General features: G+C 41.6%; 2 protein-coding genes across 5 annotated transcripts in view; one reads left to right on the top strand and one right to left on the bottom strand.

The window, feature by feature from the left end:
• Positions 1 to 11,037: 11,037 nt before the first annotated feature.
• LOC306781197 (putative C-type lectin domain family 20 member A) lies at positions 11,038 to 14,592 on the bottom strand (the record flags this gene model as incomplete). Its single annotated transcript, XM_079273940.1, has 5 exons — positions 14,457 to 14,592; positions 13,427 to 13,646; positions 12,088 to 12,276; positions 11,477 to 11,580; positions 11,038 to 11,178 (listed from the first exon to the last, which is right to left on the bottom strand). The coding sequence occupies exons 1-5, from the start codon at positions 14,577 to 14,579 to the stop codon at positions 11,038 to 11,040; spliced, it is 777 nt and encodes a 258-aa protein (XP_079130066.1). The 5' UTR covers positions 14,580 to 14,592.
• Positions 14,593 to 18,184: 3,592 nt separating this feature from the next.
• LOC306781341 (PHD finger protein 20-like) overlaps positions 18,185 to 27,829 on the top strand; it is a gene marked incomplete at its 5' end in the record, with an annotated part of 24,359 nt that continues 14,714 nt past the window's right edge. For 2 of the 4 annotated variants that reach the window (XM_079274159.1, XM_079274158.1), the window contains 2 exons: positions 19,742 to 19,827; positions 22,037 to 22,208. In XM_079274159.1, coding sequence (XP_079130285.1) covers positions 19,742 to 19,827; positions 22,037 to 22,208 — 258 coding nt within the window. Of the gene's footprint in view, positions 18,226 to 19,741; positions 19,828 to 22,036; positions 22,209 to 27,829 lie in introns of those variants that run through there. The other 2 variants (XM_079274160.1, XM_079274161.1) reach the window with 2 other exon arrangements.

The raw sequence follows: 27,829 nt of genomic DNA, 5'->3' as shown, positions 1-27,829 counted from the left end.
CGCAATCAACCATACACTGCCGCAATTCTGCAATTACTCGCACACAAACCACGTCTGGAAAAGATCTCTGCCGATCTGCGTTTTATAGTGTACGCCTTGCACGAACTCGGTCCCGGAGGAAATGGCGATATATTGTGCAGTCCTTTTAAAACCATTAAAAGCATCAAAGCATAAGGCAAAAGAAAAGGAGATTTAACAGCAATTAAGAACAGTGTAAGAAATAAAATACAGTAGTAAAATGCAGAAATGCAGGAAATTGATTCATATATTAATTGAACGTGGTTCAATTAAAGGCAGCAGAAAACAGTCTTCAATCTTGATTTAAATGAGCTGAGGGTCTCAGCAGACCTGCAGCTTTCTGGGACTTTGTTCCAGATATGTGGAGCAGAACAACTGAACGCTGCTTCTCCATGTTTAGTTCTGACTCTGGGAACAGGAAGTAGACCGGTCCCAGACGACCTGAGGGGTCGGGATGGTTCGTAAGGTAGCAGCAGATCAGAGATGTATTTTGGCCCTAAACCATTCAGTGCTTTGTAAACCAACAGCAGGATTTTAAAGTCAATTCTTTGTTGGACAGGAAGCCAGTGCAAAGACATCAGAACTGGAGTGATGTGATCCACCCTCCTGGTCTTAGTGAGGACTCGAGCTGCAGCGTTCTGAATCAGCTGCAGCTTTCTGACGGACTTTTTACAGAGACCTGTAAACACACCGTTACAGTAGTCCAGTCTGCTGAAGATAAATGCGTGGACAAGTTTTTCCAAATCCTGTTGAGACATAAGTCCTCTAATCCTTGATATATTCTTCAGGTGATAGGAGGCTGATTTTGTAATTGTCTTGATATGGCTGTTCAGGTTGAGGTCTGAATCCATAACTACACCTAGATTTCTGGCTTGGTTTGTGGGTTTTAACATCAGTGACTGAAGCTGAGCGGTGATTTTCAATTGTTCGTCCTTGGTACCAAAAACAATTACTTCTGTTTTGTCTTTGTTTAATTGAAGAAAATTCTGGCACATCCAGTTGTTGGTTTGTTCAATGCAGTTACCCAGCCCTTGTATGGGATTATAGTCCCCTGGTGACATAGTTATGTAGATTTGTGTGTCGTCTGCATAATTATGATAACACACTTTGTTGTTTTCCATAATCTGAGCTAGTGGAAGCATGTAGATGTTGAACAGAAGAGGCCCCAGTATTGAACCTTGGGGAACACCACATGTCATTTTAGTCAGCTCTGATGTGTAATCAGCTACAGACACAAAGTATTCTCGTCCTTCAAGTAGGATTCAAACCAGTTAAGTGCTGTGCCAGAGAGTCCCACCCAGATGTTTAGTCTTTCTAGGAGTATGGCATGGTCGACCGTGTCGAATGCAGCACTGAGATCCAGTAACACTAAGACTGAACTTCTGCCATTGTCTATGTTTAAGTGGATGTCGTTGAAAACCTTAACAAGAGCAGTTTGAGTGCTGTGGTGCTGTCGAAAGCCTGACTGGAAAACATCAAAGCAGTTATTTACGGCCAAGAAGTCGGTCAGCTGTTGGAAAACCGCTTTTTCAATTATTTTACTTAAAAATGGGAGGTTTGATATTGGCCTATAATTTTTCATCGTTGCGGAGTCTAAACTAGCCTTCTTTAGGAGTGGTTTAATAACTGCAGTTTTTAGGGCTTGTGGGAAGACACCTGAGAGAAGGGATGTGTTTACAATATGTAAGAGATCAGTGCTCATGCAGTTTGAAATATTTTTGAAAAGTGTGTTGGTAGAATATCCAAGCAGCAGGAGGATGACTTCAGATGGTGTATGATGTCTTCTAGGCTTCTACGGTCGATTGAATGAAATTGTGTCATGATATTTGAATGGATGTTATTCAGAGATCGGGACAACACATATCCTGTGGTTGGTGTGGAGGCACTGACTGCTTGTCTAATTTTCTGAATTAAAGTAAAGTAAAAAAGGAGGCAGATTGATTGCATGCCGGTGGATTGGAGTTCAGCAGCTACCGACACTGGAGGGTTTGTTAGCCTGTCGACGGTAGTAAATAAGGCGCGTGTGTTGTTCTTGTTTTTGGTTATGATGTCAGAGAAGAATGACTGCCTTGCATTTCTAAGTTCCAAATTATAATTGCGAAGTCTCTCTTTATAGATGTCACAGTGAACCTGGAGATTAGTTTTTCGCCACCTGCGCTCAGCTTTCCGACACTCTCGTTTCTCTATTCTGACCAGCGTAGCATTTCTCCAAGGAGATCTTTGCTTACCCGAGACAACCTTCACTTTAGTGGGTGCAATGGCATCAATCATATTTTTAACTTTAAAATTGAAGCCATCTACAAGCTCATTGACTGAGAGGCAAGAGAGGGCTGGTGTGGAGGAGAACTTCTGAATCAATAGTTCACTGGTGTTTTCAGAGATGTAACGCTTTGTCACAACCTTGGTTTGGACATTTGTGTGCAAGGAGATTGCACTCTCAAGGAAAACACAGAAATGATCAGAGAGTGCAACATCAGTCACAGCAACCTTGGAAATGTTTACACCTTTGGTGATGATTAGGTCGAGAGTGTGCCCCCTGTTGTGGGTGGGTCCTGTCACATGCTGAGTCAGATCATAGTTATCAAGGACACCACATAGTTCTATAGACTCTCTGTCCTGGGGATTATCAACATGGATATTAAAATCACCAACAATAACAACACAGTCAAAATCAATACAGATTACAGACAGCAGTTCAGTAAACTCATCAAAGAAGGTTGCACAGTATTTAGGCGGTCTGTAAATGTTTAGGAATAAAGCTTGAGTGGAATTCAGAGCCACATATTCAAAAGAACTAAAATGACCAAAGGACATCTGCTTGCATTGAAGAGAATCATTAAATAAAACAGCAACTCCACCTCCTTTCTTATGCGCTCTTGTTTCACTCATGAAACTGAAGTTGTGAGGTGTTGATTCAATAAGAACAGCTGCACTGTTATCTTGATTTAACCAAGTTTCAGTTAAAAACAAAATGTCCAGTTTGTGCCCAACAATAAAATCATTGATTAAAAATGTTTTTCCTGACAGAGACCTGACATTTAATAAAGCTCAGTTTAATGTGGTTAAAGCTTTCTTTGCCCAATTTATTTGGACAGGCTGACGAGGAATGTATGCTAAGTTTGATAAGTTTGCATGTTTACTATTGTTTCTTCGCAGCCTCACCTTTCTTTTTCTATAAACTTGCAGGACAGGAATTGAAGCGGCTAGCTGCATACAGGGCCCGACTTTTCCTGGAGAGAGTCATTGGTGTCATTAGCCTTGTAGCCTGGACCCAGAAGATATCAATTATTTAGTTATCATGTAGGGGAGACAGAGGACGGTTGTGGAACCGTCGAGGAGTGTGTTTGGTTCCAGCAATGACCAGCTCTTTCATGCGGTCAGTGAACTCCAGGTGGGGGGAGGATGGGGAGAGTGTGAGAGAGGAAAGGGACCTGGATGGAATTTGGGGGGTGGAAGTAGGTGCTGGGGAGGGAGGTAAAGACTCCTCGTCTAGGAAGGGTGGGGAAAGTGGGAGATCGGAGGCGAAGGCGGTCCCTGATGATGAGGTTGGAGACTCCTCCTTTTGGCGGGGGCATCCTTCCCGTAAGGTCTCCATGGCGATGCTGTGTGGTTATCTCTTGTTTAGACTCCTCTTGTATCTTGTCCTTGGCAGTAGGGACAGACGGGTGACACAGGGAGAAAAACAGGTTAGAGGTGAACAGTTTTACCCCTGACTTGTTCAGGCAAACTCCATGCGCTGTAAAAAGATGTCTGCGCGCCCAGAAAAGGTAGAAATTGTTGATAAAATGTACTGAATGGTCAGCACATGCAGTTGACAGCCATTTGTTCAGTGCAAACAGCCTGCTGAATCCTTCATCTCCTCCTCTGACTGGTGGGAGAGGGCCACTGATGAACACCTCAGCCTTGACAGAGCTGACTGTGTTTAACAGATCAATAAAGTCTCGCTTCAGAACTTCAGACTGTTGTGTCACAATATCACAGCTTCCTGTATGCACCATGATGTTTTTCGCTGTGGGATAGTCAGCCACGATGTCCAGGAATTTGTCTCTCATGTCAGAGACCATATCTTTCGGAAAGCAGAGTATTTTGGTGTTCTTGCTGCACAGTTTTCTGACATCTTTTACAGCATAGTCACCAACAATCAGAGTCTCAGGCCCAGTCACTCGCTTTGCCTGCGGCCTTTTCTCACATTGACTCTCAGTTCTTACCCCGCTTTGAGGAGATAGCTGCTTATCCAGGTCATCAGATGGAGATTTAGGATCCTGCGACAATGGAGCAAATCTGTTTTGAAGTTGTAGGCTTGGTTGTTGTGGAGGTATTTTGCAGGATTTACTTTCCTGAGCTGTCCTTGGCTTTGTCCGTCTGGGTGCAGGGGTTGAGGAGGAGTTCTGCCCGTGTGCTAGTGCAGGCCAGTCAGTCGCATAAGATTCATTATCTGCTCTCTCCTCCTGTTTCTTGGTAGGCCTGGTTGTGCTAGTTAGCTGTGTCTTAGCTTGCATTTGTCCAGTGTTTTGAGTCCATGGTAGAGTGGTATCATTCCCACACAGTCCATTTACCGCCACGTTTACTTCTAGTCGGTGGATTTTTGTTTCCAAGACTGCAATCTTCTGTAGGAGTTTGTAGTAGTCGTCCGTGGAGAAGGGAGGCATCTTGCTGCTACTTAGCTTTAGCTTAGCTGCTAGTTAGCATTAGCCAACAATCGAAATAGCTCGACAACTTTCTGGATTTGTCTTCACTCAAACGTTGAAGGGTGATATATGTGATATATCTGGCAAGATATATGTGATATATCTGGCAAATTGAAGCAAGAAAATGCAAGAAAATGCAAGCAGAGGCAAGAGCAAGCAGCAAAGCGACTGCACTCTCTCATCAAGGTCGAATCTCAATAGTACACAACGCTCTCGACGTTAAACACAAAAGATCCTCGAGATAAAACTAATAAAAGTACTTTCTGAAGGACTCGGTGAGTACAGCTTCAAGAAGTATATTTTAATATACATTTTAATATAGTTTTGATTTCTAACGGTGGTGGATGAAGTCTAAAAAATACCTCAATTCAATATGTTTACGTACTAAAGTTACATATAGAATCACCGAGCTAACAATGTACTAACAGTATCCAAAGTAAAAGTACTCACAATGCAGAATGTCTCCGTTCACAGTTCGTGTACATTATTATGATATAATATTAATATGTTTTTATATATGTAAGAGCATTTTAATGTTTGTCAACGTGGAACCAGTTTTAGATACTTTGTATACATATTGGTCCTCGTATTAAGTACCCAGTAAGTACTTTATTTATACCCCATCTGTACTAAACTATTACACAGTACTATGTAGGTTATAATATACATATATATATAGATATATATTAGGGGTGTAACAATACGCATATTCATATTGAACCGTTCGGTACGAGGCTCACGGTTCGGTACGCATGACGAACCGAACAATACGTTTGAATAAAAAATAAAAATACATTTTTAAAAAATGATTATTATTTTTTTTAAACGTACCGAACCGTGGCTCCACTGTATCGTACCCAACCCAACCGTGAGTTTTGTGAACCGTTACACCCCGAATATATGTATATATATATATATTTTAATATATTTATATATATATATATATATATATTAGGGGTGTAACGTGTATATATATGTATATATATATGTAGATATATATATGTATATGTATATATATATATATATATATGTATATATATGTATATATATATATGTGTGTATATATATATTAGGGGTGTAACGTGTGTATATATATATATATATATGTATATATATATATACATATATACATATATATATATATATATATTTAATATATATCTATATATATATATTAGGGGTGTAACGTGTATATATATGTGTATATATACACATACACATATACATATATATATATGTGTATATATATACATATATATATATATACATATATATATATATATATATATATATATTAGGGGTGTAATGTGTATATATATATATATATATATATATAGTTCTAACTAGGTCCGGGATTGGGGGGGTCAAACTAAATCTCTGTGAAAACCATAACGTTGTAGTTCTTAGTGTCACATTGAGAAGTCATCTTCTTCTTGAGTTCATCCAGTTTATTATCTATCAGAACCAGCTGCACTGGTAAGAATAGAAAGGCTGCTTGAACTAAATAGTTTTGTTGTTTCAACCAAACTAAATAGTTTTGTTGTCTCAACCTAACTAAGTAGTTTTGTTATCTCAAGCTCTGGACCCAGACATGTCTGGATGTTATGAACATAAAGTCTAACTTGTATTCAGTTTGCATTAGTTATAACATCACTGAAGTGCATCTTCATCGTGTTCTGATAAGAGTTTTGGAGCTCCAAGGAAATATCAATGTACTAAAAATATTATCATAAAACATGCAAAACTCTTGCCGTGTGCAGCAGAAGTGTGTTCGTCTTTGTTTGCTCTCAGTTTATTTGAATGTGTGCTGTTGAAAAGGCTCATTGTGTTCAACACGCAACACGTACAGTAACTCAGTTGACTTCATGCAAATTAAAGCTCATCTTTTTCTGCACACGTCTTCTTCTCTTCCTTGTGGAAGACTTTTCCATCCGACTGCTTCTTCCAGCTCAGCTTGATGTCGTCATTCAGCCCCTGTCGTATCTCAGCTCAAACAGAGGCTGAAGAACCAGCCTCTGTTTGAGCTGAGATACAAAGCAGTACAACAGACACACTGAATAGTTGGAATCAAAGCTTTATTCTCAACTGAACACACAACAGGTAACAGTCTAGGATATGCACAGGTGTAGAATCCCACACGGTGGAACGCCAAGCCGTCAAGGGAGAAGGCAGACAGAACAGTAGTTTTGTTGTCTCAACCGAACTAAATAGTTTTGTTGTCTCAACCTAACTAAGTAGTTTTGTTGTCTCAACCGAACAAAGTAGTTTTGTTCTCCCAACCGAACTAAATAGTTTTGTTGTCTCAACCGAACTAAGTAGTTTTGTTCTCCCAACCGAACTGAATAGTTTTGTTGTCTCAACCGAACTGAATAGTTTTCAACCGAACTGAATAGTTTTGTTGTCTCAACCGAACTAAATAGTTTTGTTGTTTCAACCGAACTAAATAGTTTTGTTGTCTCAACCGAACTGAATAGTTTTGTTGTCTCAACCGAACTAAATAGTTTTGTTGTCTCAACCGAACTAAATAGTTTTGTTGTTTCAACTGAACTAAGTAGTTTTGTTGTCTCAACCGAATTGAATAGTTTTGTTGTTTCAACCGAACTAAATAGTTTTGTTGTTTCAACCGAACTAAGTAGTTTTGTTGTCTCAACCGAATTGAATAGTTTTGTTGTTTCAACCGAACTAAATAGTTTTGTTGTCTCAACCTAACTAAGTAGTTTTGTTGTCTCAACCTAACTAAGTAGTTTTGTTGTCTCAACCGAACTAAATAGTTTTGTTGTCTCAACCGAACTAAATAGTTTTGTTGTCTCAACCGAACTGAATAGTTTTGTTGTTTCAACCGAACTAAGTAGTTTTGTTGTCTCAACCGAACTAAATAGTTTTGTTGTTTCAACCGAACTGAATAGTTTTGTTGTCTCAACCGAACTAAATAGTTTTGTTGTCTCAACCGAACTGAATAGTTTTGTTGTTTCAACCGAACTAAGTAGTTTTGTTGTCTCAACCGAACTAAATAGTTTTGTTGTTTCAACCGAACTAAATAGTTTTGTTGTCTCAACCGAACTGAATAGTTTTGTTGTCTCAACCGAACTAAATAGTTTTGTTGTTTCAACCGAACTAAATAGTTTTGTTGTCTCAACCGAACTGAATAGTTTTGTTGTCTCAACCGAACTAAATAGTTTTGTTGTCTCAACCGAACTAAATAGTTTTGTTGTTTCAACCGAACTAAATAGTTTTGTTGTCTCAACCGAACTAAATAGTTTTGTTGTCTCAACCGAACGAAATAGTTTTGTTGTCTCAACCGAATTGAATAGTTTTGTTGTTTCAACCGAACTGAATAGTTTTGTTGTCTCAACCGAACTAAATAGTTTTGTTGTCTCAACCGAACTGAATAGTTTTGTTGTCTCAACCGAACTAAATAGTTTTGTTGTTTCAACCGAACTAAGTAGTTTTGTTATCTCAACCGAACTAAATAGTTTTGTTGTCTCAACCAAACTAAGTAGTTTTGTTGTCTCAACCGAACTAAGTAGTTTTGTTATCTCAAGCTCTGGACCCAGACATGTCTGGATGTTATGAACATAAAGTCTAACTTGTATTCAGTTTGCATTAGTTATAACATCACTGAAGTGCATCTTCATCGTGTTCTGATAAGAGTTTTGGAGCTTCAAGGAAATATCAATGTACTAAAAATATTATCATAAAACATGCAAAACTCTTGCCGTGTGCAGCAGAAGTGTGTTCGTCTTTGTTTGCTCTCAGTTTATTTGAATGTGTGCTGTTGAAAAGGCTCATTGTGTTCAACACGCAACACGTACAGTAACTCAGTTGACTTCATGCAAATTGGTCAGAGGAAAATTCAAAGATACAGGAGTGACACTCGAAAATATAGAAATGAAAATATTCATTTGAATGTTTCATATTTATAGTAGCACCATCACACACACACGCACACACGCACACACACACACACACACACACACACACACACACACACACACACACACACACACCTAACAGTGATACAAGTACATGTACAAGTACTACAGTATCTAGTCGGTTCAGGCATTCTGCAGAAACAGCTTCATCAGTTTATATATATTTATATTTTATATTCAGTTTTCCTCAAAGATAGAATTATCTTGATTCTACAGTTTATGTATTTTTATCTTCTTAAACACATTTCGGGTGAAGATGGTGTCCCAGTGCATCTGCTCGGTAAAACATGGACGCTCCACAGTGAAGGATACTGAACGGGCCGACCGGGTATCTGTTTCCTAAACCTGAGCACAGACAGGACCGAGGATGTGGACCCTGATCTCTGCTCTTTGGTAGACCTGCTTTTACTCTAGAAATTAACTTGTGCGTTCTTGTTCTTGATGAACAAATCAATGAGGAGCAGAGAGCAGAGAAATGTTGCTCAGTTCATTGTAGTTCAGGTGGAAAGTCAGCTCAGTGATAAAGACTTCACTCAGTGTGCTGCTTGAACATAGAATCATATCTTCAGTGAAATCAAAAGAGGAAAGCAGCATTGAAGCTGGTCTTGAGCCCACACTTTATGTCTGTTAGAGGCATCACACTCTATTTGGACCTGAAGTACATGAAGAACTGTGGTGAAACAGGAAGCTGATTCAAATGTTTTATTGAAGCAAAAGAAGCATTATCACCATGACAACACACAACACTACAAATACAAAGTCCTACATTTTAGAATTACAGAACAAAGTTCTTCATGATCAAGAGAAACGCTCCTCATGATGCAGAATCCACTCTGATAGAGAGCTACACTATCATAAACATGTTATTGGATCATTATTACTGATTAACATGTAAGTAGCATTTTAACGCTGCAGCAGGTTGAGATTCTACGAAACAATGCGTCATATTTAATAAGCTCATCACACACTTTATATTACATATCTTAGTGCGCAAAGAAACTACACTCTGAGAAACAAATGTGCTAACTAGAACCATAGGAGAACCCATTTTGGTTCCAGTTAGAACCTTTTCTAAAGGTTCCACCTGCAACCCTTTCAGAGGGTTCTACCAAGAACGAAGCATAAATAGTTTTACCCAGAACCACATGTGAAAGTTTCCACCCAAAGGTTCCACAGAGAACCCTCATATGGTGTCACGGTTTCATCTAAGATCTTCTCTGGAGGTTCTATGCAGAACATTTCCACCTTCTAAAGGTACCAACAAGATCCCACCTGCGTGTCTCCACCAGGAACCCTTTTGTATCCCAAGGGTTCCATCTAGAACTCACTATGGGTTCCTCATGAGGTTTCTAAAGAACCGGGGCTGACGTGGTGCAGCAGAACCCACATTTCTGGCTTTTTTTAACACCTGTGCTTTCAGAAACCCTTGAAGAAGGAAAAGGTTCTTCAGAAGCAAATGGTTCTGGGTAGAACCTCAGCCCTTCAGGAAGAACCTGTTTGGAACCTTTATTTCTAAGAGTGTAGAAACTATAGCTGACAGATCAATGTAGTGGAGTAACAGTCTAAAGTAGCATGAAATGTAAATACGCTACTTCACAGCAAAGGGTCAGTACTGAGGTACTTTCTACCATTGATTGAGAGGAGGAAGAGGAGGAGGAGGAGGAGGAGGAGGAGGAGGAGGAAGAAGAGGAAGAGGAGGAGGAAGAGGAGGAGGAGGAGGAAGAAGAGGAAGAGGAGGAGGAGGAGGAAGAAGAGGAAGAAGAGGAGGAGGAGGAAGAAGAGGAAGAGGAGGAGGAGGAAGAAAAGGAGGAAGAGGAGGAAGAGGAAGAAGAGGAGGAGGAAGAAGAGGAAGAAGAGGAAGAAGAGGAGGAGGAAGAAGAGGAAGAAGAGGAGGAGGAAGAGGAGGAAGATGAAGAGGAAGAGGAGGAGGAAGAGGAGGAGGAGGAAGAGGACAAAGGAAGTGGAGGAGGAGGAGGAGGAGGAAGGGGAAGTGGAGGAGGAAGAAGAAGAGGAAGAGGAGGAGGAAGAAGAAGAGGAAGAGGAGGAGGAGGAGGAGGCAGAGGCAGAAGAGGAAGAGGAAGAGGAGGAAGAGGAAGAGGAAGAGGAAGAGAAGGAGGAGGAAGAGGAAGAAGAGGAGGAGGAAGAGGAGGGGGAGGCAGAAGAGGAAGAGGAGGAAGAAGAAGAGGAAGAGGAGGAAGAGGAGGAGGAAGAGGAAGAGGAGGCAGAAGAGGAAGAGGAGGAGGAAGAAGAAGAGGAAGAGGAGGAGGAAGAGGAGGAAGAGGAAGAGGAGGAGGAGGAAGAAGAGGAGGAGGAGGACGAGGAGGAAGAGGAAGAAGAGGAGGAGGAAGAGGAGGCGGAGGCGGAAGAGGAGGAGGAAGAGGAGGAGGAGGACTCAAACATTAAAGCTCGTCTTTATTTGGACACGTCTCCTTCTTCTTTGTCTTCTTCTCTTCCTTGTGGAAGACTTTTCCATCCGACTGCTTCCTCCAGCTCAGCTTGATGTCGTCATTCAGCCCCTGGTCCTTCAGCCTCTGTTTGAGCTGAGATACAAAGACATTTACTTCCTGAATGTCGCTGACAGAGAAGAAGTCTTCACTAAACGCTGTTCATTTACATCCTGCATCCTTTCTCTCACTGTCCTCATGTGGAAGCTCTGCTTTAGAAGAACTCTGGTTCCCATGAGAACAGCTTTGTTGTTTGCATGTTCTTTGGACACAAGTCTACCTTCAATAGTGACGTATACACGTGTGCACTGCACACAGCACATTGACATTGTTCTTAGTCGTGCACTCAATCACATGCATCACCTGTTCTGTTGTTAATGTTAGAAAGATGTACCTTCTTCAAGAGGTCCTCCATCACCACAGCATCATTCAGATCCACAGACGAGCTGCTTTTCTGCAGCCTCACTTTAATCACTTGCATTGAAACAGGAACAACATCTAAAAAACAACAAACTTCATCAGTCACAACATTTCTGGTTGATAATAATCTGCATCCTTGAATGTTTAACACTTTGAAAGATAAAATAGAAAGTATGGTAATTTACCATCAGCTCAATCTTTAAATATGGCTGGTGCAAGAAAACCTTAGCTTAGCTTAGCATGGTGTTAGCGTTAGCATTCTAGCATCAATGGGGCGATCACTCTCCATCATCAGCAGTTGATCTGCATATTCAATGTGTTTTTATCCATAACTTGATAGTTATGGATTTATTTTGCTCTACCTTTGATGTTTCTCTGTATTTTTTAACTATATTTGCTCATAAAGTAAACCTAAATCCACATTTAAACACTGAGTGAATGACAGCTTACCAATGTAGCAAATGAACGCTCTCGTGACGTCACAGTTCAGGTTCTCCCATCGTCCATTGGCACTAAAATCTGCTGCGGCACAAGTCTCAGAGACACCAGTAGGTTGAGTGTTCCAGTTTCTAAATGAGGAGTCACTTCCGTCAGACCACTTCCATCCATCTCTGGAAAGGCCGATCCAGACACCTGAGGGTACCAGATTCTGGACCTTCTGGTTCTCTGTCATGTTCCTCACACTGGCCAGGTCTGTGTGGTGTTCTCTGCAGTAGCTCTGGGCCTCAGTCCACGTCATGTCGATGTTAATGAGGACAAATGTCTCACTCAGTCCTGAAAATAGACCAGAGTGAAGTGCTGTGAAGAGACACCATAACAGACAACATGGATGCAAACCAGTTGTATTGTTGCTTATGAATCTCAGCATGAAGGTGAAGTCAACACAGAGCTGTGTGAACATGAACATGCAGGCGTCCATTGAGTCCCACATTCATAAAGACACATCAGAGATATTTCCCCTCCAACAGACATGATACAAAGCGGCTTAATGAGCCTGCTCCCACAGGGACATGAAGGCAGGACTCACATTCATCTGCTTTAAATGACGTCCATGAAGCCCGAGACCAGTTCACGTTACCATGAGCAACTTTTAACTGCTATGAAACAGTGTAGTCCTGATCCTCTATCAGACCTCCATCAGTACAGAGACCATCAGAGAGAAGATGGTCTGTTTCTATAGAGTTGTTCTTGATGCTCGTCATCGGAGCCACCGGGTCGGATTCTGGTGAAACCAGATGAACTCATGCAGGTTCACCAGAACCTCCTTCAGGTCAGACTCCAGCAGAGACCGGCCCACCGTGGACAGACCCAGATCCTCCAGCAGAGACCGGTCCACCGTGGACAGACCCAGATCCTCCAGCAGAGACCGGTCCACCGTGGACAGACCCAGATCCTCCAGCGGACAGACCCAGATCCTCCAGCAGAGACCGGTCCACCGTGAACAGACCCAGATCTTCCAGCAGAGACCGGTCCACCGTGGACAGACCCAGATCCTCCAGCAGAGACCGGTCCACCGTGGACAGACCCAGATCCTCCAGCAGAGACCGGTCCACCGTGGACAGACCCAGATCCTCCAGCAGAGACCGGTCCACCGTGAACAGACCCAGATCCTCCAGCAGAGACCGGTCCACCGTGAACAGACCCAGATCCTCCAGCAGAGACCGGTCCACCGTGAACAGACCCAGATCCTCCAGCAGAGACCGGTCCACCGTGAACAGACCCAGGCTGTATTGCTGGGAGGGAAGGGGGGGACGGGAGAACCAGAACCAGGACTGATCAGGACCGACTGTCAGACCCTGCTTCAGTAAAATGAGAGGTTTTCTAAAGGGACTCTGGTGCTCTGAGACACGACCACTTATGTCCACAAGGACCAACAGAATCAACACAAGATGACTGTTTCTCATAGTAGCTTCAATATTCTCACCTCTGACATCGACGCAGAGTGGTTTTCTGTGAATAGCACAAGGGATGTCGGTCCAGTACCCATCTCCTCTCATCTCTGTACACTCTGCTTCACCGTGGTAGTTGTCCGGTTCTCCAGGCCACCATCGTCTGAACTCTGTCTCTCCGGGTTTGTAGAAACTTGTGTTTGACAGTGACCACCTCCAGTTGTCCACATCATTGTTCAGTCCTATCCAGGCTTGCTGAAAGCAATATTTCAATGTGATATAAAGAAATAGACTTTTAGATATTTTACCATTGACAGTCTTGATGCTGTCGATTTTTAAAAACTTCAATAACAGGTTCACAATTTGTTCAAGTCCGTCTTCAAACAATATTCAGGTGCTAACATGAACATTGAAACAGGTTTTACTTCCTGTAATCACTCCTGCTGTTCATAAAGGACTAAGCGTCTCGTAACGTGGTGACGGCTGAGCTAGCTGCTAGAAGCTAACGATGCTAACAGCTAACGGTGCTAACAGCTAACGGTGCTAACAGCTAACGGTGCTAACAGCTAACTATGCTAGAAGCTAACGATGCTAACAGCTAACGATGCTAACATCTAACGGTGCTAACAGCTAACGATGCTAGAAGCTAACGATGCTAACAGCTAACGATGCTAACAGCTAACGATGCTTACAGCTAACGATGCTAACAGCTAACGGTGCTAACAGCTAACAATGCTTACAGCTAACGGTGCTAACAGCTAACGGTGCTAACAGTGCAAACTATGACAACATTCCTCTATATCTTGGATGATACTTGTTTGATGAGATATTAATGCTTTAAATATAAAGCAGAGATTATCAGTATGTTGCATTAAATCATGTTTTGTTTGTAAAATATGAATCTGTAAACCTGTCACATAAATGTCCCTCTGAAATGTATTAATAAACTGCATTGAACTTAAATACTCAAGTAAAGTACAAGTACATAGTTCAGTGCAGTTCATCTGCAGACTTTGTGTGGATGTAAACTTGCAGACCTCCTGTCACTGATATAATATTACTCACAGAGCTGCCGTCCACCATCTGGCTTGAATGCAGCATTGTGTTCAGGGTGTCCACGTCCTCCATGTCCCGTATGGTGGCCAGGTCGCTGTATGTCTCTCTGCAGTGACGCTGTGCTTCAGTCATGGTCTTCAGGTCAGAAACAAAATGGAAGCGCCGTTCAGCAGGTGATGAGACGGCACACAGCCCTGGATTGACAAACAGCATGTTGATTACATTTAATATGAACAACTTTACTCACTGATGCAAATGATCGTTTCACATTAAAGGAAAAGAAGATGAAGGAAGAAGAATGTCACAGGGACAAATTATTAAACAGTATTATAATGTTAAAGATGGGAAACGCCTGACACGTGCATAGTTTTGTTGTTAGTTTTCGATATTAGTTGACGAGATCATTATTATTAGAACTTAATAAACTGTTGTACTTTAGAGCAGAGGTCTTCAACAGGGGGTCCACGAAATCTTTGGTTGATTAGAAAAAAAATATTATAATACAATATTAAAAAAAAAGTTTCCTCTAAACATGAATGTGTCCATTGTTGTAATAGTTCAGTCTTGTATGAAAGATAACAGGTGTCTTTATGCATGGCAGTGGTACTAATAGGCCATCAGTCATTTTTCGTTTCAAATGAAAACATCAGTTTGAATATCTTGTGTGCATGAGTATCATGCAGTTGACAGACAACGTTGATATCGGCATTGGTATCAGCTGACAAGATATGTTCATGAAAGGCAGCGGCACGGCCGCCCTGCTCACTGTGCCTTACACATGTTTCCAATGAAAACGTGAATATATCAACCTGTGTATTATTTGAACAGCTCAGTATTGAATGCACAATATTTATACACGGCACTCGGCCCATTTCATATAAAACACAATTCTACACAATATATATGGTCGGGGGTCCCTGCTCCATCTCGATCAGTTTGGGGTCCTTGGCTGCAGTGGAGAGCAGCTGCCTGTGATTACTTTGTGCACGTGTGTTGTGATTATATCTGATCTGTGGTCTGCTGAACTTACACCTTCACTGTCACTCTGGATGTGTAACAGTGCTCAGACTGTTGACATTGTGAGTGAACACTAATTATCAGACTTAGGTTATCGTTGGTTATTGGTGCCTGTTCGCAGGGTGGTGCCCCGTTATTATTAATAATCGTTAATAATCTTACTGACATTAATAATTCTGTTGATCCTTTAAATCGAGATTGAAGACTTTTCTGTTTGCTGCCTTTAATTGAACCAGATTCAAGGATATTAATCAACTTCTGCATTTCTGCATTTTACTGCTGTATTTTATTTCTTACACGCTTTTTAGTGTTTCAATGTTTCAATGATTGTTCTTAATGTTTTTAAATCTCCTTTACTTTTGCCTTATGTTTTGATGCTTTTAATGGTTTTATGTGACGCACTTTGAATTACCTTGTTGTTGAAATGTGCTCCACAAATAAACTTGCCTTGATGTCAATAACTTCGTTTTTTATATGCTGATAACTCAAACACGCTCCTTTTCATTCCCAACACAACACGCGAATCAATAAATCACTCAAAGTTAATAACTTTACTCACAAATGCAAAATATCATTTTACATTAAAGTAAAACAAGATGAAGAAAGAAGGTGAAGAAGAATGTCACAGGGAGAAATGAATAAACAGTATTATAATGTTAAAGATGGGAAATAATAAAAAGATATGAAAGTCTTGCCTGACACGACGACGATGCTCAGAAGAAGTTTGTCCATCCTCGTCTCTTCTCTGATCCTCTCTGTCCGTCGCTGACTGTAGATGTGACTGTAGATGTGACTGTAGATGTGACTGTAGATGTGCAGCTCATGCAAACGTCTGGAGCAATGATTTGCATACCGGGCTTTAATATTATAATGATGGAATAATATCTGACTGTCCTTTGATGTTTGCTTTCAAAACACGATGATGATAAATAACTGACCAGCAACAACAAACAAGATGAATGATTATTACTCGGATAAATAAAAATGATAACAATAATAATTGTAGCGTCATTGCTTGTAGCAGTTTTGATAAATAACATGAATATTAAAACATGTAACGTTCATTAATAACTTTATTGTGAATCATAAGCTCGTAACATAACGATAGTACTTAGCTTCAGTGATACGACACCATTAGTTTAACTGATATCATTTTAACATTAGATTCAATTTAGGTCGCCACCCATTTTTGGAGGAATAGAAAAAAATTCTAAATTTGATATTAATTAATGAAATCTTAATTTCAGAATTACTGAGATCTTCACAGGAAACTATTATTTAATATACACACAAATCAAATGATCAAGTTCTTTATTCATGAAATGTCAATAAAGAACTCACGACATAACTAAACTATAAACAGAAAATAAATGAATAACAATGAACCACGAATAAGTGAAAAGGATTGCATGTGATCAGATAGAATCAGTGACTCATATCATCGATTGATGCGTTTACATTAAACGTATGAAGCACCGTTCAGTTCAGTTTGAGAAGCACCACCATTGTGAACAAATGTTATATTTGTTCGAATATAAATTGAAATTGAGATGCTTAGGTCTACGCTTATTGATCAGTTGTATTAATGTTTCTATCTGAGGTTATTTTATTGTCTGATTTAAATATATTTGGCCTCGGAACATGAAAGTCATTCACATCTGTACGTTGTATAGTTTTCACCTGACGGTTGTGATGGGCAGATGGGAGGTGCAGCTGTATGAAGTGGCAGCTCTTCTTCTTCATGTTATATAATCACATGTATAAAACAGCATCATCTTTTGTAAAACTGTTGACATATGGTGATTTAATATACAGGTGGTTGTTCACTCTCTCGTGGTGTTGGCTCGATGTTGCCACCTGCTGGTGAATGTGTGTTCTTCAGCAATAGAACAGGCTTCATACAATGACAACATCTTCAGCGTTTCAACATAAAAAACAACAATCATCTTACAATATCCTGACATACACTGACAATATTTACATCAGTTCAGTCAGGAACACTCGTCATAGATTGTTTAACAAATGGAAATACAGTTAAACTTGCCGCTGATGGCTCCGCTCTTTGAATGCTCCGCGGATTAGCCAGCAGCTACCGAGCCAAACCGGGGAGCACCGAGCACCAACCCCCAAAACAACGGAACCCAACGCCAAGTCTGGTATGACGTCCATGCTAAGCATCAGCCGGACTATGGAAAAGCTCTGTGTAACAGCAAGCTTGCTGCGGACCTCAGGAGACGTTATTTTAAGATTAAGGGCGCAAGCGTGCATCCTAAACGAGGCCATCCTACCGCTGTGTGAACTATCTGTGTGTAGCAGCAAGACTGCTGCAGACCTTTAGGTGTTAGGTGCCGCTTTTTGGGAAGGATGCAAGCAAGCATCCGAGAGAGGTCATACTACCTAAATCAAGCATTGAACCCCAGAAAACCGCTGTATTTATTATTTATTTATTGATTATTTTATTTTATTTATTGATTGTCATGCATGGAGGTACTAAAGTATACTTTTTATACTTATATACTAACTCATTATTTTGTAATCGTAACTCATTATTTTCACATATTAAGTCATTAGTTTGAGAATTATGTCATCATTAAGACTGACAGGGTGTTTTATTTTCCATCACATTGACAACAATGTGCTTCCATACCTTTTGAGGTTACACAACCCGCCCAAAACACAGCTGGCAAGGTATCCTGTCGCGCATGCGCATCTGCGGATATCACAGTATGAAGAAGAGTGCAGTGCACAAGTAGCGCGAGAGGTAAACAAGCTTTTGTGATTCTCGTTTACACATTTTAACGCTCTTAATGACATGTGTAGAGCGGAGATAGTTTAATAAAGGTTCGCTTTAACGACAGCTCACCGGGTTAAAGTGAGCTGCCTGTCAGCCTCGGCGGTAGCCCTCCGCCGAGGCTGACAGGCTAACTCGGTTAGCTTATCTCTCCACAGTCAATGAAGGAGAGACAACCACTCTGTTTTAAACTGCGCGAGCCCTCGTGAACAACGTCAAACATTTGTCCGTCCACGTTCTGACTCACGTGTAGCTCACGGACGTGTACATTTGAAGCATTTTGTGTATTTCGCCCCTTGTCATTTCTTGCTTTGCTCTGTGGAGCTAACACAGATTAGCATTAGCTCCTTTTTTTTTTTGGGTACTGTCAAAAAATCCGAGGCGGGGCGGGACTTGTTTTGACTGACAGCAGAGATGTCCAATGAGAGTTCCAATGCAGGCGTCCTCCATGGCCCGTGAACCAATCAGCTTCTTTCTCAGAGGAAGCTAGCAGATTAGACACAGAAATGTTAAAAAGACAATAAAAACTGAATGTAATAGTATCTTTTATTGATTAAACGCGGGTTAAGTTTTGATGTTTTGTTAGTGACGTATGTTCCGAGTCGTCATCCTCACTACATTTATGGGTATTTATGAAAAAAAGCTAGACTTTAGCTAAAAGTTTCGCTGCAACCGTTACGTGCTGTCGTCATCACGTAACCACACGTACGGTGACGTCGCCTCTAAATTTACCGAAACAGCTTTTACGTCGTCTAAATGTTCTTATAAACTGAAAAACATCTCTTACTATTCAAGTTGTGTTGCCGTTTTTTATCTAGAATGTTTTAAAACTTTTAAATAGAGGTAAATAAAACCAAGAAAAAAAACCGATGCTCGTGCCCGCGACGTCGTTGCTGTCACAGGTCGCGCGCTTTGTGTGTGTGTCTGGGGGGTGGGGTGGGGGGGGGGGGGGGGGGGGTGTAATTCAATCTCAATCACAGGTTTGTGAATATGAGAAAGATTTTCATATTATTATATATTTTATTATCCTGATGAAGCATATTCACATCCTATACTTCAGGGAAAGTACTAATACTGCAATGTGAAAATACTCTACTACAAGTAGAATTCATTAAATATATGCATCAGTTTAATATACTTAAAGTATGACGTAGAAGTATTTATTTTGCAGATTGTTCACTATTGTTTTACTTTCATATCTGACGTTCCTGCTGCATTAACGTGTATGTTGCATTATTACTCATTTTATATCCTGTTAGTTTATATTAAAAAAGAGTAATTTAATAAAATGGACATTTCAATCTAAGTGCACATAAAGCTTAAAGAAATGCACAATTATTTCCAAAATACAAGAAAAAAATGTCAATTAAAATACAATAAAGTGCGGTGGACTCTAAAGTATTTTAATGTATTTAATTTGACAGTGTGCTGAATGTATAAATAATTCATTGTTAATAGTACATTTACTGAGTAACGTTTCTCTCTGATGAAGATGAAGACGCCTCCAGACCGCTCAGGAATCACCTTTGAGGTCGGAGCTCAGCTAGAAGCCCGAGACTGCCACAAGAAGTGGTGTGTACACACACACACATATACACATGCACAGACACACACACGTACGCACGCACACACACACCTACACACACACAAAGGGTTCTGGTTTAAAGGTACTATGAAGCAATGTACATGAATTAATTTATTTGTACTGTTTAGGGCTGCAACAACGAATCGATAAAATCGATAAAAATCGATTTTTAAAATAGTTTTCATTATCAAATTTCATTGCCGATTCGTTGTGTCGCGCGATTATTACGCCACTCAATAAGTTGCGGAGATGTTTGAGTATAAAAAATAAGAATAAAAAAGAGCGGAGCAGAGCAGAGGTAGAGGAAAGACCGTCGGAGAGACCCGTAACGTTGTTCTGAAACACATGGTGGAGGCAGAGAAATCAGTACGACCTAATGCCGTGTTCACACGAAACGCCGGTCTCGCCGGGGACTATTGGTGTTCATTCGTGCTGGATGCACCGGAGAGGGGGCGTGGCTTATCGCCCTGAAGGCAGTTCGACTGTCCGCCGTTAACCATGGAAAAAATAACCTATTTCTGCTTAGTACGTGTTGTGGAAGTGACAGATATCCCGGGAAACTAAACGCCGTCATGTCTGGTTGATAACATTGTCCAGAGGAGCTCCGTGGATTTTATCGAGCTGTATTCACTGTCTAGCAAGCCACACGTCGCTGTTTACTACAGCTGTAGGAACACAAAATAAACTGATTGGCTGTGATTTAACGGCAATAAACCGACAAAAAGGGACTCCGAAACAACTACATAATGATGGTGATTTGTAGGCTACTTCTCTTCTCAATGGAGCTCTGATGGATCGGTGCTAGGCTATGCTAACATCGTAGCAGCTCCACCCGCACTCAATAACGTCACGTAGACGTAAATACGGCAGCGTCTATTCATTGTTTGTACCGTATGGTTTACACACACACATGTATACACATAGTTTGGTCCGGTCTCTGTTGATATGAGGTATGTAGAGCTCTGGGTGAACATAGCCAGCTTGACAATCATGACAAGTTAGCGTTAGCTCGTTAATAACAGTAGTAAAGCAGGGGTAGTATAGTTTGCAAGACTAAAGACACGTTTTTATTCACTCGTTTTTTTTTGGCCCATTAATATCCGATTCATCAATTAATCGAAAAAAGAATTGCCCGATTAATCGATTATTAAAATAATCGTCATTTGCAGCCCTAGTACTGTTTGATGTGAACGGATTCAAGGATGATTCATTGTCATTAACGAAATTCAGTTGTAGTTCATTTGTGACACAACAAACACAAGACAAACAAAACAAAAACACCTCCTCTGGTCCACCAGAGTCCTGCTCTCTGTCCTGCTGTCCACCCGTCTAGTGCAGCTTGATCCTGGACCACTATGGATCCAGGTATCTGTGAAGACGTGGACTCGACAGTCACCGACATCCCGCTGCTTTCATCCATCTTATTCTCCTGTGACCGACCATCAGACAGCCAGGATGCATGCTGGGTAGTGGAGTAGCCTCAGGTCCTAGTTAGCTTAGCTTAGCTTCTGTTCTCTCCTCCATGGGGCAGTTTGGTTCAGCAGGTCTGTCTGGTTGGTCGGCCGTGATCGTTTCAAAGTCCACACGCTTCCTTTTCAGATGTAGATGAATGTATTCTATCATATTTTATTAGTGCTCCAGTAATAAACATGACAAAAACAAACGGATTAATACAAAAAAAGAAAATGAAGCGTAAGTTCATGGGAGCTACCGACCACAGCATGAAGACGCACCGCCGATGTAACGCAACTTAAAAACCAGAGACCATCCCCGACTGTCTCGGTGGCCTGTGGACAGATTTCTATGTCAAGAAAATCCAAAGAATCCTCGTCTCTCTTCAGCTCCACGACAGCGACAACACTGCAACACCAGCTAACGTTAGCTGACGTCAGCTAACGACTGGCAACCAACCGCCACACAAAGTCCACTGAGTTTTATCGAGTGACACCCGGCGGACTAAACTAAAACTGACACTCAGCTGGCCGATCAATCAAGTTCAGTGGCTAGCATCAGGATGCTAACTGCATCTCACTCATCGGCCACCGGTGTCACTGTTAATAAGGGTTTTCTGAGAATTCCACAAAGTACCTTTTAAGTTTTAATATTATTGAACAACTTGAACACATTCCTTTGTGTTTGACTCGACCTCTCCTCGCTGTGTCTTTAGAAAGTGATCATCAGTTCTCGTCCTGTCAGGTACGCGGCCACGATCGAGAAGATTGACTACGACAAAGAGCGTATCCAGGTCCACTACCGCCAGTGGAGCCGTCGACACAACGAATGGTTTCACTGGACTTCTCCGTACCTTCGTCCGCTGGAGCGAGTCAGCCTAAGGAGGCGGGGCCTGAACCCACCGTGTTCACAGCCGGTACGACTCACCTGGTTACATTGAACATTTATATGATGAACTATTCACAATTACATCCTCTCCTCTCTCTCCTCTCCTCTCCTCTCTGCTCTCCTCCTCTCCTCTCCTCTCTGTGTTCACTTCCTGTAGCTCAGTCAAAGTGTCTCCTCCTTGTTGTCACATGACTGTTGGTCTCAGATGAATCAATCATGACTTCATAGTTTCTCTGAGGAGCTCGCACTTTAATGTTTTTACACACTGGTTAAAGTGAACGCTTTATCAGAAGAAACATTTATAATGAGAACATGTAGAATAAAATGTTGTTGATGAAATATAATTTTAAGCTTCGATATGTTTTCTTTTTCTGACAGCAGCGTTTGTCACACATGATGTGTTCAAGGACCGTCGGAAAGATGAAAATCTGAAGCTAATGATTGTTTTGGTGTCGGCCTTTGCTCCTCTTCTTCTACTTTGTCTGACATCATCTCTCTCTCTGTCCGTCTGTCTCTCTCGCTGTCTCTCTCTCTGTCTCTCTCTCTGTCTCTCTGTCTCTCTGTTCCTCTCTCTCTGTCTGAGTGGAAGGAGCGTGGAGTTGGCGGAGCGTGATTGAGAGCGTTAAAATAGCGATTTTCCGATCTTTTTCTTCACTGGGTAATGTTGGGTATGATAGTGTAATGTTGGGTATGATAGTGTAGTGTTGGGTATGATAGTGTAATGTTGGGTATGATGGTGTAATGTTGGGTATGATATTGTAATGTTGGGTATGATGGTGTAATGTTGGGTATGATAGTGTAGTGTTGGGTATGATAGTGTAATGTTGGGTATGATAGTGTAGTGTTGGGTATGATAGTGTAGTGTTGGGTATGATAGTGTAGTGTTGGGTATGATAGTGTAGTGTTGGGTATGATAGTGTAGTGTTGGGTATGATAGTGTAGTGTTGGGTATGATAGTGTAGTGTTGGGTATGATAGTGTAATGTTGGGTATGATAGTGTAATGTTGGGTATGATAGTGTAGTGTTGGGTATGATAGTGTAATGTTGGGTATGATAGTGTAATGTTGGGTATGATAGTGTAATGTTGGGTATGATAGTGTAATGTTGGGTATGATAGTGTAGTGTTGGGTATGATAGTGTAGTGTTGGGTATGATAGTGTAATGTTGGGTATGATAGTGTAATGTTGGGTATGATAGTGTAATGTTGGGTATGATAGTGTAATGTTGGGTATGATAGTGTAGTGTTGGGTATGATAGTGTAGTGTTGGGTATGATAGTGTAATGTTGGGTATGATAGTGTAGTGTTGGGTATGATAGTGTAATGTTGGGTATGATGGTGTAATGTTGGGTATGATATTGTAATGTTGGGTATGATGGTGTAATGTTGGGTATGATAGTGTAGTGTTGGGTATGATAGTGTAATGTTGGGTATGATAGTGTAGTGTTGGGTATGATAGTGTAATGTTGGGTATGATAGTGTAGTGTTGGGTATGATAGTGTAATGTTGGGTATGATAGTGTAATGTTGGGTATGATAGTGTAGTGTTGGGTATGATAGTGTAATGTTGGGTATGATAGTGTAATGTTGGGTATGATAGTGTAGTGTTGGGTATGATAGTGTAATGTTGGGTATGATAGTGTAATGTTGGGTATGATGGTGTAATGTTGGGTATGATAGTGTAATGTTGGGTATGATAGTGTAGTGTTGGGTATGATAGTGTAATGTTGGGTATGATAGTGTAGTGTTGGGTATGATAGTGTAATGTTGGGTATGATAGTGTAATGTTGGGTATGATAGTGTAATGTTGGGTATGATAGTGTAATGTTGGGTATGATAGTGTAATGTTGGGTATGATAGTGTAATGTTGGGTATGATAGTGTAGTGTTGGGTATGATAGTGTAATGTTGGGTATGATAGTGTAATGTTGGGTATGATAGTGTAGTGTTGGGTATGATAGTGTAGTGTTGGGTATGATAGTGTAATGTTGGGTATGATAGTGTAATGTTGGGTATGATAGTGTAGTGTTGGGTATGATAGTGTAATGTTGGGTATGATAGTGTAATGTTGGGTATGATAGTGTAATGTTGGGTATGATAGTGTAGTGTTGGGTATGATAGTGTAATGTTGGGTATGATAGTGTAGTGTTGGGTATGATAGTGTAATGTTGGGTATGATGGTGTAATGTTGGGTATGATATTGTAATGTTGGGTATGATGGTGTAATGTTGGGTATGATAGTGTAGTGTTGGGTATGATAGTGTAATGTTGGGTATGATAGTGTAGTGTTGGGTATGATAGTGTAATGTTGGGTATGATAGTGTAGTGTTGGGTATGATAGTGTAATGTTGGGTATGATAGTGTAATGTTGGGTATGATAGTGTAGTGTTGGGTATGATAGTGTAATGTTGGGTATGATAGTGTAGTGTTGGGTATGATAGTGTAATGTTGGGTATGATAGTGTAATGTTGGGTATGATGGTGTAATGTTGGGTATGATAGTGTAATGTTGGGTATGATAGTGTAGTGTTGGGTATGATAGTGTAATGTTGGGTATGATAGTGTAGTGTTGGGTATGATAGTGTAATGTTGGGTATGATAGTGTAATGTTGGGTATGATAGTGTAATGTTGGGTATGATAGTGTAATGTTGGGTATGATAGTGTAATGTTGGGTATGATAGTGTAATGTTGGGTATGATAGTGTAGTGTTGGGTATGATAGTGTAATGTTGGGTATGATAGTGTAATGTTGGGTATGATAGTGTAGTGTTGGGTATGATAGTGTAGTGTTCGGTATGATAGTGTAATGTTGGGTATGATAGTGTAATGTTGGGTATGATAGTGTAATGTTGGGTATGATAGTGTAATGTTGGGTATGATGGTGTAATGTTGGGTATGATGGTGTAATGTTGGGTATGATAGTGTAATGTTGGGTATGATAGTGTAATGTTGGGTATGATGGTGTAATGTTGGGTATGATGGTGTAGTGTTGGGTATGATGGTGTAGTGTTGGGTATGATGGTGTAGTGTTGGGTATGATAGTGTAGTGTTGGGTATGATGGTGTAATGTTGGGTATGATGGTGTAATGTTGGGTATGATAGTGTAGTGTTGGGTATGATAGTGTAGTGTTGGGTATGATAGTGTAGTGTTGGGTATGATGGTGTAGTGTTGGGTATGATAGTGTAATGTTGGGTATGATAGTGTAATGTTGGGTATGATAGTGTAATGTTGGGTATGATAGTGTAGTGTTGGGTATGATAGTGTAGTGTTGGGTATGATAGTGTAATGTTGGGTATGATAGTGTAATGTTGGGTATGATAGTGTAGTGTTGGGTATGATAGTGTAATGTTGGGTATGATAGTGTAATGTTGGGTATGATAGTGTAATGTTGGGTATGATAGTGTAATGTTGGGTATGATAGTGTAATGTTGGGTATGGTAGTGTAATGTTGGGTATGATGGTGTAATGTTGGGTATGATAGTGTAGTGTTGGGTATGATAGTGTAGTGTTGGGTATGATAGTGTAGTGTTGGGTATGATAGTGTAGTGTTGGGTATGATAGTGTAATGTTGGGTATGATAGTGTAATGTTGGGTATGATAGTGTAATGTTGGGTATGATAGTGTAGTGTTGGGTATGATAGTGTAATGTTTGGTATGATAGTGTAATGTTGGGTATGATAGTGTAATGTTGGGTATGATAGTGTAATGTTGGGTATGATAGTGTAATGTTGGGTATGATAGTGTAGTGTTGGGTATGATAGTGTAATGTTGGGTATGATAGTGTAATGTTGGGTATGATGGTGTAATGTTGGGTATGATAGTGTAATGTTGGGTATGATAGTGTAATGTTGGGTATGATGGTGTAATGTTGGGTATGATAGTGTAATGTTGGGTATGATAGTGTAATGTTGGGTATGATGGTGTAATGTTGGGTATGATAGTGTAGTGTTGGGTATGATAGTGTAGTGTTGGGTATGATAGTGTAATGTTGGGTATGACCAGGGAACACGGCGTGAAGATCCCGCCGCTGTTCGGGTGTTGGGTGGAGGAGATCAGCCTGGGAGTGGGTGAGCTTGTCGGCCACAGCCACGTGAAGGCCGCAGCGCGGATGAACAGCGCTGTGGTCATCTTTCTGGACAGCTTAGAAACTGCGGAAGTGGTGTTGATGAACGGGGTCTCCGTGGGTGAACACTTCCTGCCCACGTATGCTCTCGCCTCACCGGAGGTGAAAGTCACTGTGTCCAACGTGCCGCCATTCATAAAGAGCGATGCCATCGTCAAAGAGCTGTCCAAACATGGGAAGGTGGTGTCTCCGGTTAGGAGGGTGTCCTCTGGATTTCAGTCTCCGCTGTTGCAGCACGTGGTGTCTCACAGGAGACATGTCTTCATGATCCCCAGCAACAGGAGCAGAGTGGTCAACCTCAGCTTCAAGATCACTGTGGACGACTTTGACGACGTCATCTTTGCAAAGACGAACGATTTTAAATGTTACAGCTGTGGGAGAGAAGGACATCTGAGCAGAGCTTGTCCTGGGGACACGGCTCAAACAAAGACCAGAACCAGAGAGGTACTGAGGACAGAGGGGACAAGCAGGACGGACAAGAGGGAACAAGTGGAGCACAGGAGGCGAGGGTGGAGGAGACGGGTGGGGCTCAGGAGGTGAGAGTGGAGGAGGCGGGTGGGGCTCAGAAGGTGAGAGTGGAGGAGACGGGTGGGGCTCAGGAGGTGAGAGTGGAGGAAACGGGTGGGGTACAGCAGGTGAGGGTGGAGGAGACGGGTGGGGTACAGGAGGTGAGGGTGGAGGAGACGGGTGGGGTACAGGAGGTGAGGGTGGGGCTCAGGAGGTGAGGGTGGAGGAGGCGGGTGGGGTACAGGAGGTGAGAGCGGAGGTGAAGGGTGGGGTACAGGAGGTGATAGCGGAGGTGACAGGTGGGGCTCAGGAGGTGAGAGAAGAGAGGACAAGTGGGGAACAAGAGGTGAGGAAGGACGGGGCAAGTGAGGTCCAGCAGGTGAGGGAGAGTATTGGAGGACAGGTGGAGGCAGGTGGGGAGGTGGACATGGAAGCAGACGAGGAGCAGCTCAAGGCCCCTCAGCTGAAGAGGAAACAGAGAGGAGACAGAGGAAGCTCACAGGCCAAGAAAGTGGCAACTACAGAAAGCGGAGGAGCAGCCGAGTGTGAGTCCAGGCCGGAAGAGGACCCTGAGTCCGGTTGGGAGGACTCTGAGTCCAGTCAGGAGGAGAACTCTGCTGTAAACAGTGAGCCCTCTACACACGGTGCTGGCAGCTCTCGGGGCTCTGGAGGCTACAGCGTGGAGGAGATAAAGGAGTTTCTGAGGAGGAGTAAGAACGTGAGAGGAGTCAGAGTGGAGGACTACCTCTCTGACAAGGAGCAGCTCTCCAGCTCTGCCAGATCTCACATGAGGTGCAAGGACAGAGGAGGTCTCACGAAGCAGGAAGGATACAGACTCAAGAAAATAGTTCACAAAGTGAACAAAGAACTGGACAAAGTGGGCGCTAAGTGAGAGTCAGATCTCAGCCTACAGACAATTAAAGACACGTTTATGTTTGTTGGACCGTATTTGTTGAACCGTTTTAAATGATAACGTATCGTGTTGTTCAGAAAAGAATTCGGTTTGTTTTGAGTAACAGTAGA

Source organism: Melanostigma gelatinosum (genome assembly GCF_949748355.1).
Source record: "Melanostigma gelatinosum genome assembly, chromosome: 8".
NCBI lineage: Eukaryota > Metazoa > Chordata > Actinopteri > Perciformes > Zoarcidae > Melanostigma > Melanostigma gelatinosum.
Note: the sequence above shows the minus strand (reverse complement) of the source record. Positions and strands in the feature narration are given on the sequence as shown.